This window comes from Diceros bicornis, chromosome 19 (genome assembly GCF_020826845.1).
Source record: "Diceros bicornis minor isolate mBicDic1 chromosome 19, mDicBic1.mat.cur, whole genome shotgun sequence".
NCBI lineage: Eukaryota > Metazoa > Chordata > Mammalia > Perissodactyla > Rhinocerotidae > Diceros > Diceros bicornis.
The window spans coordinates 14247648-14262222 of NC_080758.1; the positions used below are offsets into that span (position 1 = coordinate 14247648).

At 46.8% G+C, this 14575-nt stretch overlaps 1 protein-coding gene across 21 annotated transcripts in view; it reads left to right on the plus strand.

Moving 5' to 3' along the window:
- Positions 1-14575, plus strand: part of ZMYND8 (zinc finger MYND-type containing 8) — a 127956-nt gene that overhangs the window by 20027 nt on the left and 93354 nt on the right. For 20 of the 21 annotated variants that reach the window (XM_058562535.1, XM_058562537.1, XM_058562541.1 and 17 more), the window contains exon 2: positions 1955-2025. In XM_058562535.1, coding sequence (XP_058418518.1) covers positions 1955-2025 — 71 coding nt within the window. Of the gene's footprint in view, positions 1-1207; positions 1865-1954; positions 2026-14575 lie in introns of those variants that run through there. The other variant, XM_058562539.1, reaches the window with a different exon arrangement.

Sequence of the window (14575 nt, forward strand, 5' to 3'; positions counted from 1 at the left end):
TTTTCATCGCTGCAGAAATCCTTCAAGTGGGTTTGTTGGGCTCTGTTATGCATAATTGTTTCTTTCACCACCGTACATTTTGGTTGGATCACAGATTAGCGTTTTCTCCATCACTCAAAATATGGGATCGGTTTCAAGAAGTTTAGGATTTCGCATACTTCATGCTAGAGAGGGAAACAGAATTCTAGTTGCTAGAAAGATCAAGTTTGCTATTTGTTCTTTTGAAGTTGACATCCCCCCATCTCTGAGTGCCGCATGGGGCTCTGTTAAAATTTATTTCCAGTCACCCCAAGCAAGAAACCATCAGCTGTATCCATTTGGACAGCCTGTGTATGTTGCAGGCAGAGTGTTTCTGAGTTGAGATTATTTGCCTCTTAAGTTGGATAAAAAGTATTAGTGCTAAAATCACCTTCCACAAATCACCGTTGTATTATTGCATGTTAGTGATATGTTTAAATTTAAGAGGCTGCTTTCTTCTGATGAAAACCATTTGTGACAACATGTCAGTTTTTTGCTGATTTGTGTCACAGCCTTTCTTTACAGATGCACTGTAAATGAAATTGTTAATGGGGTTCAATATCAGAGAGCTAAATGTGTTAATATTCTGATTTAAAACTAGAGCACCTTCCTTTCTTCTTTCTACTGGGACTGGTTAAGTTTGAGGACTCCAAGCTCTTCTAATTTAATTCTGAGCTCTCATCTTTTCCTTTCTATCTAGTTCCCATCCTGAATCCTCTTTCCCCGGCAGTCATGGAACACATCTCCATCTGACCCGAGGTTCCAGGCCTGTTTAGACTCCTCTTTTGTCTTGTCACGATCCCAGACCATGGAACACAGAAGGGACATTCTAATCCTTTCTCTTTTACCCAACCTCCCTCCTGTCCTGGCCTTGAGTCTTCCAAATGGAAAATTCCAGCAGTATCAATGGATGATGCACCCATTTCTTCTTGTTGAACCACAGTCTGATGGAATTGCATCTAAAGTAATTGCTCAGATTCTTATCACTTGATTGTCAGCCCAAATGCTTTGAAAGTTCCAGCATCTCATATAGTTTGCACCTATAAAAGCAGTACTGGACTGGCTTGGCTTGGCGCGTATGTGTGGGGAAGATACGAAATGGCCTGCACTGTATTCAATGGGAGTTCCAGCAGAGAGAGGGAGAGAAGATTCTGGTGGATCTTCCCAGCAAAGGGGCCTGCTTTCCCCACTTCTCTCCCCAACCCCCAGCTCTCAGCCTGTCTTTTAAATAATCCTTCCTCATTCCACTTTTGTGGTGGAGGATAATTAGTCACAGCTCAAAAGAGTGCTGAAGGCTTTCTCTAAGCCATGCCTGCTACAGAGGGGAAATATCCAGAGGGTGGGAGCGTGGAGACCCCAATCCTAATTCCTGGGATAAATGCTGGTGGTTTGAATGTTTTGAGACCCAGGCCTTTTGCTTCTAGCCTGGGCGTATTTTTCGACTTTGTAATTTAACCTATATATTTTTTCATGTTCCTGTCTCATCGGGAAATTGTAAGATTTAGTGGGGAGGTCTGACAAGTGCTCTTTGCCTTGCAGAATTCAGAACTCTGGGTACCCTGCGGACCACCTCCATCCTGAACCCCATGTTAACAAGGAGAAACTTGTTTACTTGTCTCTGGGTTTTTGTTGGTTGGCCCACGGGGGTAGATTGTAATTGTGTCTAAAAAAATGCTTTTTTGTATCCCCCAATAGCACGACAACTGGAATAGTAATTTGACTTAAAAAAAGAACAACCTAGTGTTTTAAAAAACTCCTTCAGGAGTCTTACTTAACACTTGGTTTGAAATCAGGTGTGGGTTCCTTCCCCTCCACCCCTGCATAAGGACGGGGGATTGTCTTAAAGGTGGGTTTGTTGTTAGAGCTTCTAAATTGCTGCCCCCATGGGGCAAGTTCTCAGTCTACCTCAACGTGAACGTAATTTGCTCTGTTTCAGCTTGGCTGAAGAGGAAATAAAAACAGAACAGGAGGTGGTTGAGGGCATGGATATCTCTACTCGCTCCAAAGGTGAGTAAAAATCCTGTATTATCTATTCCAGAGCAGAGGAGGAAATTGGAATTTCTTTTTCTTCTTGTTGTGGTGCAGTGGAGTGTGGCTCTGTGAGCCGACGTTGCAGCAGTCCTCCGATTTTGAGATGTGGAACCTTTGATGGATGAACCTAATTTATGGAGAAATCTCCTCCTTTTGATTTTCTTTCCCTTGCGTGTCTGTGTAGGTGTACCGACTTGTCGGGGGGTTGTCCCGACAGTAAATTTTCCGTGCCTATTGTGACTGAAGGTAGCTGGCTACTTCTCTGCAGGGTGACTTTCAGGAATCAAAATTTAAATAAAGCATGTTCTAGAAGCAACCAGTCTCCAGCTACTGCTGGGTTTCTGATTTTAATAACAGGCCTCTTTGGAATCACAGAAGAGGAATGAAGTTGGCCCACTTGTTTGGAAAACGATGGTCTTGGTTAGAGATAAAAAGGAAATGTAAAACTTTCTGGAATGCTGGGACCAGTATTTGCATTTAGGACAAGATTTAGCAAAGTAGAGCAGACACGGTTTATCTTTTTATTCAGAATCCTGTATTAGACTCCTCAAAATCTTCTAATTGTGGGATTGGTACTTTTCATTTGGTCTGTGTGAGATTTTAGGAGGCTTCCTGAAAGGAAGCAGTTCCCCACTTTTGCCTTCAGGGTGCTTTTAGAAATGAGCTGCTGGCGCGTTTTTCATATCTTTGGTTGATGAAAATGCTCATCTCCAAACTTAATGGTTGCACCAAGGTGTTGTTATTCCTTCCGCAATCACTGAGTGCCTGCTCTGAGCACGGGGCCCTGTGTCTTGGTCATGGGGAAGGGCTGGAGAGAGGGTTATTACAGACTCTGCCAGAAAGATGCCGATCTAGCCAGAGTGTCACAGAAAGGGGTTCTCTAAAGGCATCTGAGACGACAAAGCCTTTTGAGGATTTTTATAAGACTGCGTGTCATTTTGGGTAAAGGTAGGGGTCAGGTAGTCAAGAGTGTGACCTGGGAAGTGGGAGCTGGCTGTTGTTGGGGCCTGACCTGCCGGGTGGGGGCCTGGCATGGTTCAGAGAGGAGGGGGAGGCCCCCCAGGTGAAGACCAGGCTGCCCCAGTGGGGGCCCGTGGGGGGTGCAGCAGGGAGAGGAGGGTGGGCTGAGTCATTGGCTGCCGCCCCCCCCTTCATCACAGCCCCCGTCCAGCCCCTGAGGCACCATCAGCACTTGTAATGGCGAGGAGAGCCACCGGGGAGTTTTGAGCAAGGAAAGAACCTTCCGGAAGGGGTGTTTCGAGACGTTGTTGATGAGGGAGTGTGTTCTAGCCCCCTTGTTGTGGTCAGAATCGAATGTGGACAGAGAGCCCAGGGACAGGGAGCTGGGAGCTGGGGGCTTTGTTCCTGCTCCACCGCTCACTCTCCCGCGGGGGCTGGGGCACTTTCTGTCTCTGTTCCTCTGTTTTCTTGTCTGTAAAATGAGGTGTTGGATTCTTAGATGTTTTCCCTCTTGGGCTTCTCTTGTAAAAATAATACTCACCGACAGTTTTATGAAGGCAGTGCTTGTACTGGGAGCTTTTCCTTACTGACTTCCTCAAATCTCCTATAACGTGGGTGGTGGTTCCCACTTTGCAGATGAGGAAACTGAGGCTCCAAATGGTAATGTCTCACAGGTGGTGAGTGCAGGGTGGGATTGAACCCAGGCTCTGCCTCCAAGGAGGCACTTCCTTCATGGGTACTCGGTGCCTGGAATGCCCAGTAGCCGTGTGTGGAGAGTCTCCAAAGGGGTCCAAGTCAGGGATCAAAAACCAGGGCGGCAGCTCTGCTCAGACTCCTCCTGCATGTGGAGACCCCTCTTCTCTTCCCCTTAAGTGTGGACGCCTCTTCTCATCTTCTTTGAGACCCTTGGATGCTCCTAGCTCTTCACCAGGTGGCATTTTCCTCTGACTGTGCTGCCCGAAATGTGACCTCTCTGGGGTCATCGTTGTCCCTCTTTCTCATCTGCCCCACTCTAATTCTCTCCTTCCAGCAGCCAGGGTGATCTTGAAAAACAGATCAGAGCCGTCTCATCTTGCTGACTCCTTCCACTGACCTTCCAGGGCCCTTAGGCTCAAGTCTGCAGTCACTGTGTTTTGTTTTTTTTTTTTTTTTTGTGAGGAAGATATCAGCCCTGAGCTAAAATCCATGCCAATCCTGCTCTTTTTGCTGAGGAAGACTGGCCCTGGGCTAGCATCCATGCCCATCTTCCTCCACTTTATATTGGAAGCCGCCACAGCATCCTGACAAGCGGTGCATCAGTGCGCGCCAGGGATCCAAACCCGGGCCGCCAGCAGCAGAGCGCACGCGCTTAACTGCTACGCCATGGGGCCAGCCCCCTGCAGTCACTGTGACCTACTTACCCGGGCAGACCCGGTCAACTTCCTTCACTTGGTGACATTCTATTCACCTCGGACCATTTCTCCCTGACTCCACTTGAGCTACTTGACTTCCTCCCCTCCACACCCCCCCGCCCCCCCCATGCCCCCTCCCCCTGCCCCCGTCCTTTCCTGGGGGCCCCGTGTGTCTTGTGCCCTTTTCTGGGAACAGGCTGCCCTGGGTCCTGCTTCCTATTTCTCCTCTCTCAGATTCATCTCAGACGTAACGAGAGGCCTTCGGCGGCCACCCAGTCCAAAGGAGCCATTCCGTCATATTCTGTTATATTTTTAAAAATAAACTGCTAATTTTAGAGCAGTTTTAGGTTTCCAGATAAGTTGTGAAGATAGTGCAGTGTTTCCATATCACCTCCCTGAGTCCACTCACAGGCACATGCACAGATGCGCGCGCGCACACACACACACACACATGCTGTGGTACATTTGTCACAATTAATAAATTGATATTGGTATGTTGTTACCAACTAAAGCCCATGCTTTGTTCAGATGTCCTTAGTTTTTCCACTGTGGCTCCAGGATCCCATCCAGGACACCACATGACATTTAGTTCTCGTGTCTCCTTAGACTCCTCTTGGCTGTGACCATTTCTCAGACTTTCCTTGTTTTTGATGACCTTGATGGTGTTGAGGAGTACTGGCCAGGTATTTTGTAGGATGCCCCTCAATTAGGATTTTTCTGATGTTTTTCTCATGATTGGACTGGGGTAGACTGGGATTATGGGTTTTTGGGAGGAAGACCACGAGTAAAGTGCTGTTTTCATCATATCGTATCAAGGGTACATATTATCAACGTGATTTGTCACTGGTGATGTTGACCTTGATCACCTGACAGGTAGTGCTTGTCAGGTCTCCCCCGCCCATGCTGTCCTCTTTGAGAGAAAGTCACAGTGCCCGGCCCACCCTTACCAAGTGGGAAGTTATGCTCCGCCTCCTTGGGGCCAGAGTATCTACATGAGTTATTTGGAATTCTTCTGTATGAGAGATTTGTCTCTTCTCCCCCATTTATTTATTCAATTATTTATTTATATCAGCATGGACTCAGTTATTTTAAACTTTAGGTTATAGTCTAGTGCTACCTATTTTATTGCTCAAATTGCCCTAGCTTTGGCCATTGGGAGCACTTTCATTTGGCTCCTGCGTCCCTCTGACATCATTGTGGGGTTCATTCATTGATTGAACACTTTCTGACTGTCTGCCACTACAAGATGCTCTAGGCTCACGTTGTCTATTTTCTTCCACAACCCTAGAATTAGCCATTTCCCCCAGGAGCCCTGCTTATTATTGGAGAATAGCACTAGAAACCAGGGTCTGGGGGATGGATGTGCTCATTGCTACTGAGGTGTCTTTGCTTCTAGGTGCTCTCAGCTGACAGAGCAAGGAAACGTGTGTATACAAACCCATTGTATATACATATCTGTGAATATTTCTGCCTATATCCACCTGTGTCTATATTCAGGTAGACATGAGTTGGTACGCTTGTCTCCAGGTCTGATCCATTACACATGGATCCTTCCAGCCGTCTCCCCTTGTTTGTCTGTGACCTACCACTCCCACGGTGAGAAAGCTGGCTCCCGCCGTCTGCCGTTTGTTTGCTATTTTCTGGTGCGTTTTTAATCCTATCTTCACTGTGCAGTTTGAGGAACGGGAACACGTGTGTACACTGTGGGACCACAACGCGGGTCAAGATAATTGAACATTTGCAGCGTTCCAGAAGGTTCCTCAAGATTCTCTAGATTTTCTGTAGCCCTTGTCCACGACCTTGTACTTCTTATTTGTTGGCTTGTTGATGGTGTCCTCTGCCAGAATTGAGGCTCCTTCTCGCCTCAGGCCTTAGACTACTGTGCTCAACCCCCCTTTCCATCCGAGAGCAGGATGGCATGGAGGATTGAAAAAACCTGGGTTCTAGAGCCAGGCTCCCTGGCTTGCCCCCTGCCTAGCTGGGTTATTCTCTGTGACTCGGTTTCCCCTTATACGTGGGATGATGAAGGTAGAGGATTATGGTGAAGACTCAATTTGTTCACACGTGCAGGGTGCTCTGAACTGGGACACGGGGAAGGCTGGGGACTGTCAGCCGTGGTTAGAGTTGGCGTGGAGCGGGGATGAGCTTGTATGGATGAGCCTGTCAGGCGGAAGCCCTCCTCACCACGTTCTGCTTCCCCCACTCACAGCCTCTAGGAAAACGGCACAGAGGTAAGTAGGGAAGCCATGCCCAGACAGTGAAGGACTGTGGAGGGGTCTCAGGCAGGCAGACTCGGGACAGGTTTCCTGTCCTCTTGGCCTCTGTGACATCTGAAGAAAGCCAGTCTGCAGCTGTTTGGGCCAATTTTCCAGGGCCTTTGGAGCCCCTGTTCTGGTGGGGAATCTCTGAGGGGAAAGGGTCATCTGGTTTCGCAGGAGACCTTTTTCTCTCCCCAGGGACTGCCTTGGATGGCTTTCTTTGTGTGGAACTCAGCTCCCATCTTCCAGGGTTGAGTGGCCAGGTGACTTGTGTGTCTAGGGAACCTTGCTGACAGAGCCTCTTGGGTCAGGTGAGCAAATCGCATGCGCAAAGCCCTGGAGTTATGATGCTGGGTTGCTGGGTTTCTGAGAGCTGAAGTCAGCAAGGTCAAAATGCGATGCTTGCAAAGGCTGACCGGGATGAAGGCTTACCTCTCTTTCAGTCCTGATCGTCTCAAAAGCCATGGTGTGATGATCTGGGCTCACTGAACACATACTTATTCCTCCAGCCTGCTTTTCTTGTGGTTTAGGAAATTCATTGCTTTGGTCCCTGTGTGACACCACCCCGGTCAGGGTTCTTTGGTTGTGAGCAATGGCGGCCAGCTCTGGTTACGGGAGCAGGAAGGGAATGGACTGTAAGGTGGTCCGTTGGCTCATGGGGTTGATGGGAAGACTGGAGGTCCAGGGCTGCTCGGGGGAGCAGAGCTAGTGTACAGGTCCTCAGGATCAACAAGGAGGGCAAAGTCTCCAGGGAGAGTTCCTCATCTAGTGTCATGTGCCTGCCCTTTGGCCAGGGAAGGGCTGGTGTCTGGACACCTGGACCCACCAACACTTCCCCCACCGGGGAAGAGATAATTCCTCAAAAGTAGATGAGGTGGCACTCAGGCATCTTGGGAAAGTGGCAACATTATTCTCTACTTGTGGGTAGAGGAGGCATTGTTCCTGGGAAACTTAGAAACCCTGACAATAATTGGCTAAGAATTCTGTAATCCCATTCCTACATCTAGTCCGTATGACCTTTCAGGTTCTCGAACTAAATTTCAATTTGTACACCCTCTTCTCCCTGACACCTCCTCACTTATTAACTGAGTAATTCCCAAGCCAGTCATTGCCATGAGGCCAGCCCTGGCATTTACTGGAGCATTTTAGTTCTTGGGAGACAAAGCTTTCGAGCTTTCAAGATGTCAGGTTGACATTTGTGTCCGAGGGTAATGATCTGCTGAAAGATGCTCAGGCGTAAATAGGAAGTACCGATAGTTGCAAGTGTATTTGCCTAGCTAATATTTTCTGAGTACTCATTAGGTGCCAGGTATTATATGCAAATTACTTTATTTGATTCTCATAATAATGCTGTGATAGAGGTGTATTGTTACTCCCATTGTACAGTTAAGGAAACTGAGGCTTGGAGGGATTGATGAAGTGGTGAAGTAGAGAACTGGGGTCAGGTTTTAAAATTCTGTACTCAGTCATGAGCTCTGTCCCAGGGGTCCCAAGTCAGGTGTCTGTAGGGGCCAGCAGGTCGACCAGTGAGTGGGCTGCCATCTCGGGTGCTGGGGCCTTTGGTGGATGGGAGAGTGCCTCCATCTGATCGCTGACCAGCAGGAATATGGCTCACCCAGGGTTGCCAGCTGGGATTTTTTTTTTCCTGTAAAAACGCGTGATTTAGAAATGTGGTCTCTGCAGCCCAGTTTCTGGAAGACCATGCAGGAACCCACTAAAACATATCTCCAGGTCAGAAGTGGCTAAGGGATGTCAGTTTGCATTCTCTGTGTGAGGCTGGTGACAGCACAGTTTATTGCAGGATTTTGGCCACACTATGCAGGAGTCAGAACAAGTCCCTCCACGGCTGGGGACTTGTCTGAAAAATGATGGACTCTGCAAGTTCACATCTCCATACAAAGGCTCTTCCGTTTGGGCTGCTTGTGTCTCAATCCTGCCATGTGTGCATTTTGTGGTAATGGTTGTGGGGTGTGGATGCCAGGCTGCCAAAGCTGAAACAATTTTTAAAAATGTCTGTGTAATGTCTCCTACACAAGGAGACATTGGAAACCATGCACAGATGCAGCGGAAGCCCAAGATATTAAAATCTTGAACAGTGTCATTCTTGCTGAGATTTGCCTGAGTATGGATGTTTTCTGAGACGGGATGCTGGAGAATATACAATTACAGCAATTTGCTAGCCAGCCCCAGACCTTAATTAGTACAGGATCCTTCGTCTCACTGTTGTATGTAAATTAAGAGTCTTTCACAAAGGGATTGTTTATGAGGACAGCTCTGAGATAGAGATCTTCTGTCATTTTTTTCAAGGAAACTCTTGAAGAAAATATAACCATAAACACTTAAATCACAGGGCGATGCAGAAGTGCTGAGGATTTTTCTTTTAAAAAATGAACATCAGTATTTTTAACTCCATTTTGGCTCTTCTGCCTCTCCTACTGCCCAAGAAGTGCCTTCCATGTACTGTGCAATGGAAAGAATTTATTTGCAAGTTAGATAACTACCAGATTGTTCCTCTCCCAACAAAGTCTAAAACGCGCCGGAAGTCTGAAGATGTCGGATAATGGCTTTTCAAATGAGAAATCTTCCACCTTCTCTTGCCCAGCGTAGCATCCACCGTGCATCTGTTCGTGGAATCCTGTCGGCACCGTCTGTGCAATTTAGCTTTGTGGTTCACTTGTGGAAAAAGTGTGTTTGCCCGGTGTTTGAAGCCTGACCCACGTTATATGATTTTGTGACTATTGTTTTTCTAGAAGACTGTGATCTAAAATTGACCGTTTCAGCCTTCGGTTAAAAAGAACCACCTCTCCTTTTTCCTCCTCCAATGCCTGTAGAATTAATGTTCTAGGTTTGAGGCCTTTTAGAGATCCTGGCACTTTTCTGCCTGGAAGTTGCAAATAGGAGTTACTTCATTTTGCTCCATTGACAGTGGATCCTTTACTGTTGACTTGAGGGGAGCAAGTTTGGAAAGTCCATGTATCATGGTGGGGTGAGTACAATGTTACAAGGCCCTCTCAACACCCCACCCCCCACCCTATGTTCCCCCCAGCTACCCCTGGCTTTCCTAGGAACCTAGAGATGCAGCGTTTCACAGACTTTTTTTTTTACAGCTTTATTGAGATATAATTCACAGTGTACAATTCTCCATTTTAAAGTGTACACTTCAATGGTTTTTAATATTTTCACAGAGTTGTGCAACCATCATCATAATCAATTTTAGAACATTTTCCTCATCTCAGTAGGAAACCGCTTACCCATTAGCAATCACTCCCATTCACTGCCCCTTTTCCCAGCCCCTGACCACCACTTGTCTACTCTCTGTCTCTGTGGATTTGCTTATTTTGGACATTTCATATAAAAAGAATCATACGCGACCTTTTGTGTCTGACTTCTTTTGCTTAGAATAATGTTTTCAGGGCTCATGCTCATTGTAGCACTTATCAGTACTTCATTCTTTTTTATGGCTGAATAATACTCTATTGTGGATATACCACATTTTGTTTTATCCATTTATCCATTGATAGACATTTGAGTTGTTTCTACTTTTTGGCTATTATGGGTAATGCTGATGTGAACATTTTTTGTGTGGATGTCTGTTTTCGTTTTTCTTGGGTACAGACCTTGGAGTGGAGTTGTGGGGTCACAGGGTAACCCTGTGTTTACCCTTTGGATGAATGCACAGACTTGGGAAGACATTCAGCTGTCTCCCACATCTACTCTCTTGATCCTATATCTTTCCTTCCAGCAACACTTCCTATTTCTGGCCGCTTCTTCAAAGCCAGACTTCTTAAAAGTGTCTGTACTCACATCTTGGTTTCCTCACCTCCCTCTTTGTCCTGCCAGCTGTGTGGTGGCTTCCACCCGGTCCTTGTATAGGAACTGTTTTTGCTGAACCTCCTGCAGACTCCATGTGCCTTGTCTGGTGGAGGTTTTCAGCGCTCGTCCACCTTGATCTGTTGGACACTGCTGATCATTCTTGTCCTGGAAACCGTCTCTTCCTTTGGCTTTTTTGCTACCATGGTCTTGGTGTTCCTCCTATTTCCCTGGCAGCTTCTCTTCTGTCCAGCCGTCGAATGTCGATGTTGCCGAAACCTTGGCCCTGTCCTCGTCTCTCCCGGCATGTTCTTCCCATGGGTGATGTCGCCCACATCTGTAGCTTTGACTCAGAAAGTTATTTCCAACCTCGATTTTTCCTGAGTCATGATGCAGAGGGCCAGCTGCCTATCTCACCTCCCTACCTGTTGTTCTTGGGTGTCTCAGACTCAACATGTCCAAACTGATTTCCCATCTCAGCCTTCCCTCCTGCCCCCCCCCCCCAACAAAACACCTGCTTCCCCACCATGATGAATAAGCCAGTGTTCTGCCTGTTGGCTAGGCCAGGGATATGGGACTTATCCTTAAACCTTCTGTCCTTTTGCCTTTTTGTGCCATTTTCTTACAATATTATATCCTAAATATCATTCTTTTTCAGGTTATCACCATTGAACTGCAGTAGTCTTTTAGCTGATCTCACTGTCTGTTCCCCCAGTCTTTTTGAAAGGGTCATCTCTTCTGGCTACCATCTCCTACCTTAAACTCTTAAGTGCTTTCTCCATGGTTTTAGGATGAAGATCAGAATTCTAAAATCCTCATGTGCTGGCCCCTGCCCACATTTCCAGCCTCCTCTTTCCATGTTCCTCTTTTCTCTCTACTTCAGCCACACTGATTTTCTAGATCCTAGAAGAAGCTATCTCTGGCCACAGGGCCTTTGCTCATCCCTGGAAGATCCTCCTCTCTCTTTTCTCCTAACCTCCACCTGCCTTGATTCTAAGGTGCCAAGTGAGGGTGGGTCCTGCCTTTTGTCTTTGCTCGTCCTGCTTTACCCGGTGCCCATTTTGCTACCTCTCTGCCTGTTCTAGTTGGTGTGCGATGAATATTTATTTTGAATAAATGATCGAATGACTTGACTTTGTCTATCACATGGATAGAACTTTTATCCTAGAGAATGAAGTGAAGCAGACTTTCAGCTAGAGAGGATGGCTTTGTTTCCAACATAATCTGTGCCTGGAAATAATTACCCAAGCTCACATGTCTGCTCTCTGAAACCATTGGTGGACTGTCTTTCTTTCCCCCCAGGGAGATAGCACTCTTTGAAATGGCCCCCTTCCCTCTGATTTCTTTCCTTCCCAATATATTAATACCACTTCTAGGAAGCCCTTTCCAAAACACAAGTCCATTGTCCTGTTCCTTGCTTTAAATTTCTAGTGGCTCCTGAAGACCACAGTCTTTAACTCTTTTTTTTGGTAAGAAGATCAGCCCTGAGCTAACATCCATGCTAATCCTCCTCTTTTTGCCGAGGAAGACCGGCTCTGAGCTAACATCTATTGCCAATCCTCCTCCTTTTTTTCCCCCAAAGCCCCAGTAGATAGTTGTATGTCATAGCTGCACATCCTTCCAGTTGCTGTATGTGGGACGTGGCTTCAGCATGGCCTGAGAAGTGGTGCGTTGGTGTGCGCCCGGGATCCGAACCCGGGCCCCCAGTAGCGGAGCGCGCGCACCTAACCGCTAAGCCACGGGGCCCGCCCAAGACCACAGTCTTGAGCAGAGATTCAAGGCTGTGCTTGTCTGTCCCTTCTGGGCTTGGGTCAGCGTCCCTGCAGACCCTGCCCCTCTTGTACAGCCTGCCAGGCCACGGGTTAGTCCTGTGATGGATGTACCAAGTTCCCTCCTGCTCCTCGTGGAGTCGCACCTGGGTAGATCCTTCCAGACGGCTCTCCCTGAGGACTGCTTTCCCCTCGCCTTCTCTACATCATTGGAGACCCAGGCCCCCCTCTTTCTGAGCCTTCATTTATACCTCCTGTGGTGGAGTCCTTTAGCTTCCAAAGTCAAAATCACCCTGGAAAGTCCCTTAAATTGCCCTCGAAAGTACAATAATCAGCTCTGATCAGACATTCTTATGCATACTAAAAGTTTGAGAATTTCCAAGCCAGGCTAAAGGAGGAATCAAGGCAAAGTCCATATACACATTTCTAGGCGTGGCATCATTATGCCTCGAAGGTAACTACCAAATCCCTCAAGTAGGGATGGGTGGAGTATTCTCAAGTGTCCCGCTCCCCTGCTGGGGTTGCTCCTTTGTTAAATGTTGAGTTTCTGCAGCTTTGCTGTCTGATAAGGTAGCCACTAGCTGTATGTCGCTGTTTAAATTTACATTCATTGAAATTAAAAAAAAAATGCCTTCCTCAGTTGCACTAGCCACATCTCAAGTACCCAATAGCCACACGTGGCTAGAGGCTGGTGTATTAGCACAGATATAGAACATTGCCATCATTGTAGAAAGTTCTGGGCTGGCCCTGTGGCTTAGTGGTTAAGTACATGCGCCCTGCTACTGGCGGCCCGGGTTCAGATCCCGGGTGCGCACCGACACACCGCTCGTCCCGCCATGCTGAGGCCGCGTCCCACATACAGCAACTAGCAGGATGTGCAGCTATGACACAACTATCTACTGGTGCTTTGGGGAAAAAAAAGGAGGAGGATTGGCAATAGATGTTAGCTCAGAGCAGGTCTTCCTCAGCGAAAAGAGGAGGATTAGCATGGATGTTAGCTCAGGGCTGATCTTCCTCACAAAAAAAAAAAAAAGAGTTCTATTGCATTGCCATCATTGTAGAAAGTTCTATTGCACAGCATGCCTCTACACCTTTAATACATTAATGGATGTGTTGTGCTTTACGCTGTAGGTGAAAATACCTAGCCAGGGACTGGCATGGCATTGAACATGGTCAATAAATAATTATTGTATTGGAGTCTTAAGTTTTGCTTGATCAGTTTGTTACCTCACAGAGATGGGGTTCTCTTGCCTGATGCGTATAAAAAGCCAATTATTACGGCATCAGCTTTTGAGAAAAGAAAAAGCTTTATTTTGAGGTCGACCAGCAAGGAAGGAGACAGGAGACAAAGCACTCAAATCTGTCTCCCTCATCCAGGGCTTGGGGCAAATTTATGCGATGAAGGGCAGGGCAGTCTGAAGTGTGGAGATAGATGAGAAGTGGGGTAATTGATGATCTATGCAAGTGTAGTGAAGCTTCATGGTTCTTCATAGGACGAATGTTCACAAAATGGTGGTGTTAGTATGATCTGAGGGTGGAGTTTTCAGCCCTTTGATGTCAAAAAGGTCTCTTATCAGGCATTTGCACAGGCCCAGTTGATGGGTTGGTGGTCTTAACTAGCCTGAACTGGACAAGAGGTCGACTCTCAGTTCCTGAAAAGCAACTCTTAGTTACTCTGTTGATAAGATGGAGTCAGTTGAACTGTTCCTAGTGGGCCCGTGGTTACAAGTCCCTTCTGGGACTGCTCTTTTTTGAAAAGTTCTGCAAAGAGAGAATGTGGCTATCTTCCTGTCTTCCCAAGTTGGTGTTCTTATCGAGGCCCCACTGAACTGCCTTTCTGCCAGGCCCTTTGGGATCTTGGTGCACTGGCTGGGGGAAGAATAAATACCACAAGGTATGCTGGGCCACCCTCTCCCCAGCCTTCAAAATGCTCTCTTGTAGAATTCATTTACCTGTGTGTCTCCTCCCCTGGACTGATATGGAGACCAGGTCTCTCACCTTTTTAACACAGGACTAATGATTTTATAGCAGCTGCTCAATTAATGTTTTTTGAATAAAGAATCTGTTCCAAGAAATATGAACTAATTAAATTTAAGGGAAGAAAATGGTTTATTAGATTTTCTTTTCAAATGATAAAATCAGTGTATCTCCTTGCAACAAGCCACAGTATACCAAGGAAAAGCTAAAAATCCTCTCCTGCCAGGTAACCAATGTTAACAGTGGGATATGTTTTCATCTATACTTTTCCCCTCTGTTGTAAAAATAAAAATATAAACTTATACCATGATGACGTTGGACTGTCTAGAACTTGGCCATCCCAGCAAAGCATCCCTTATCT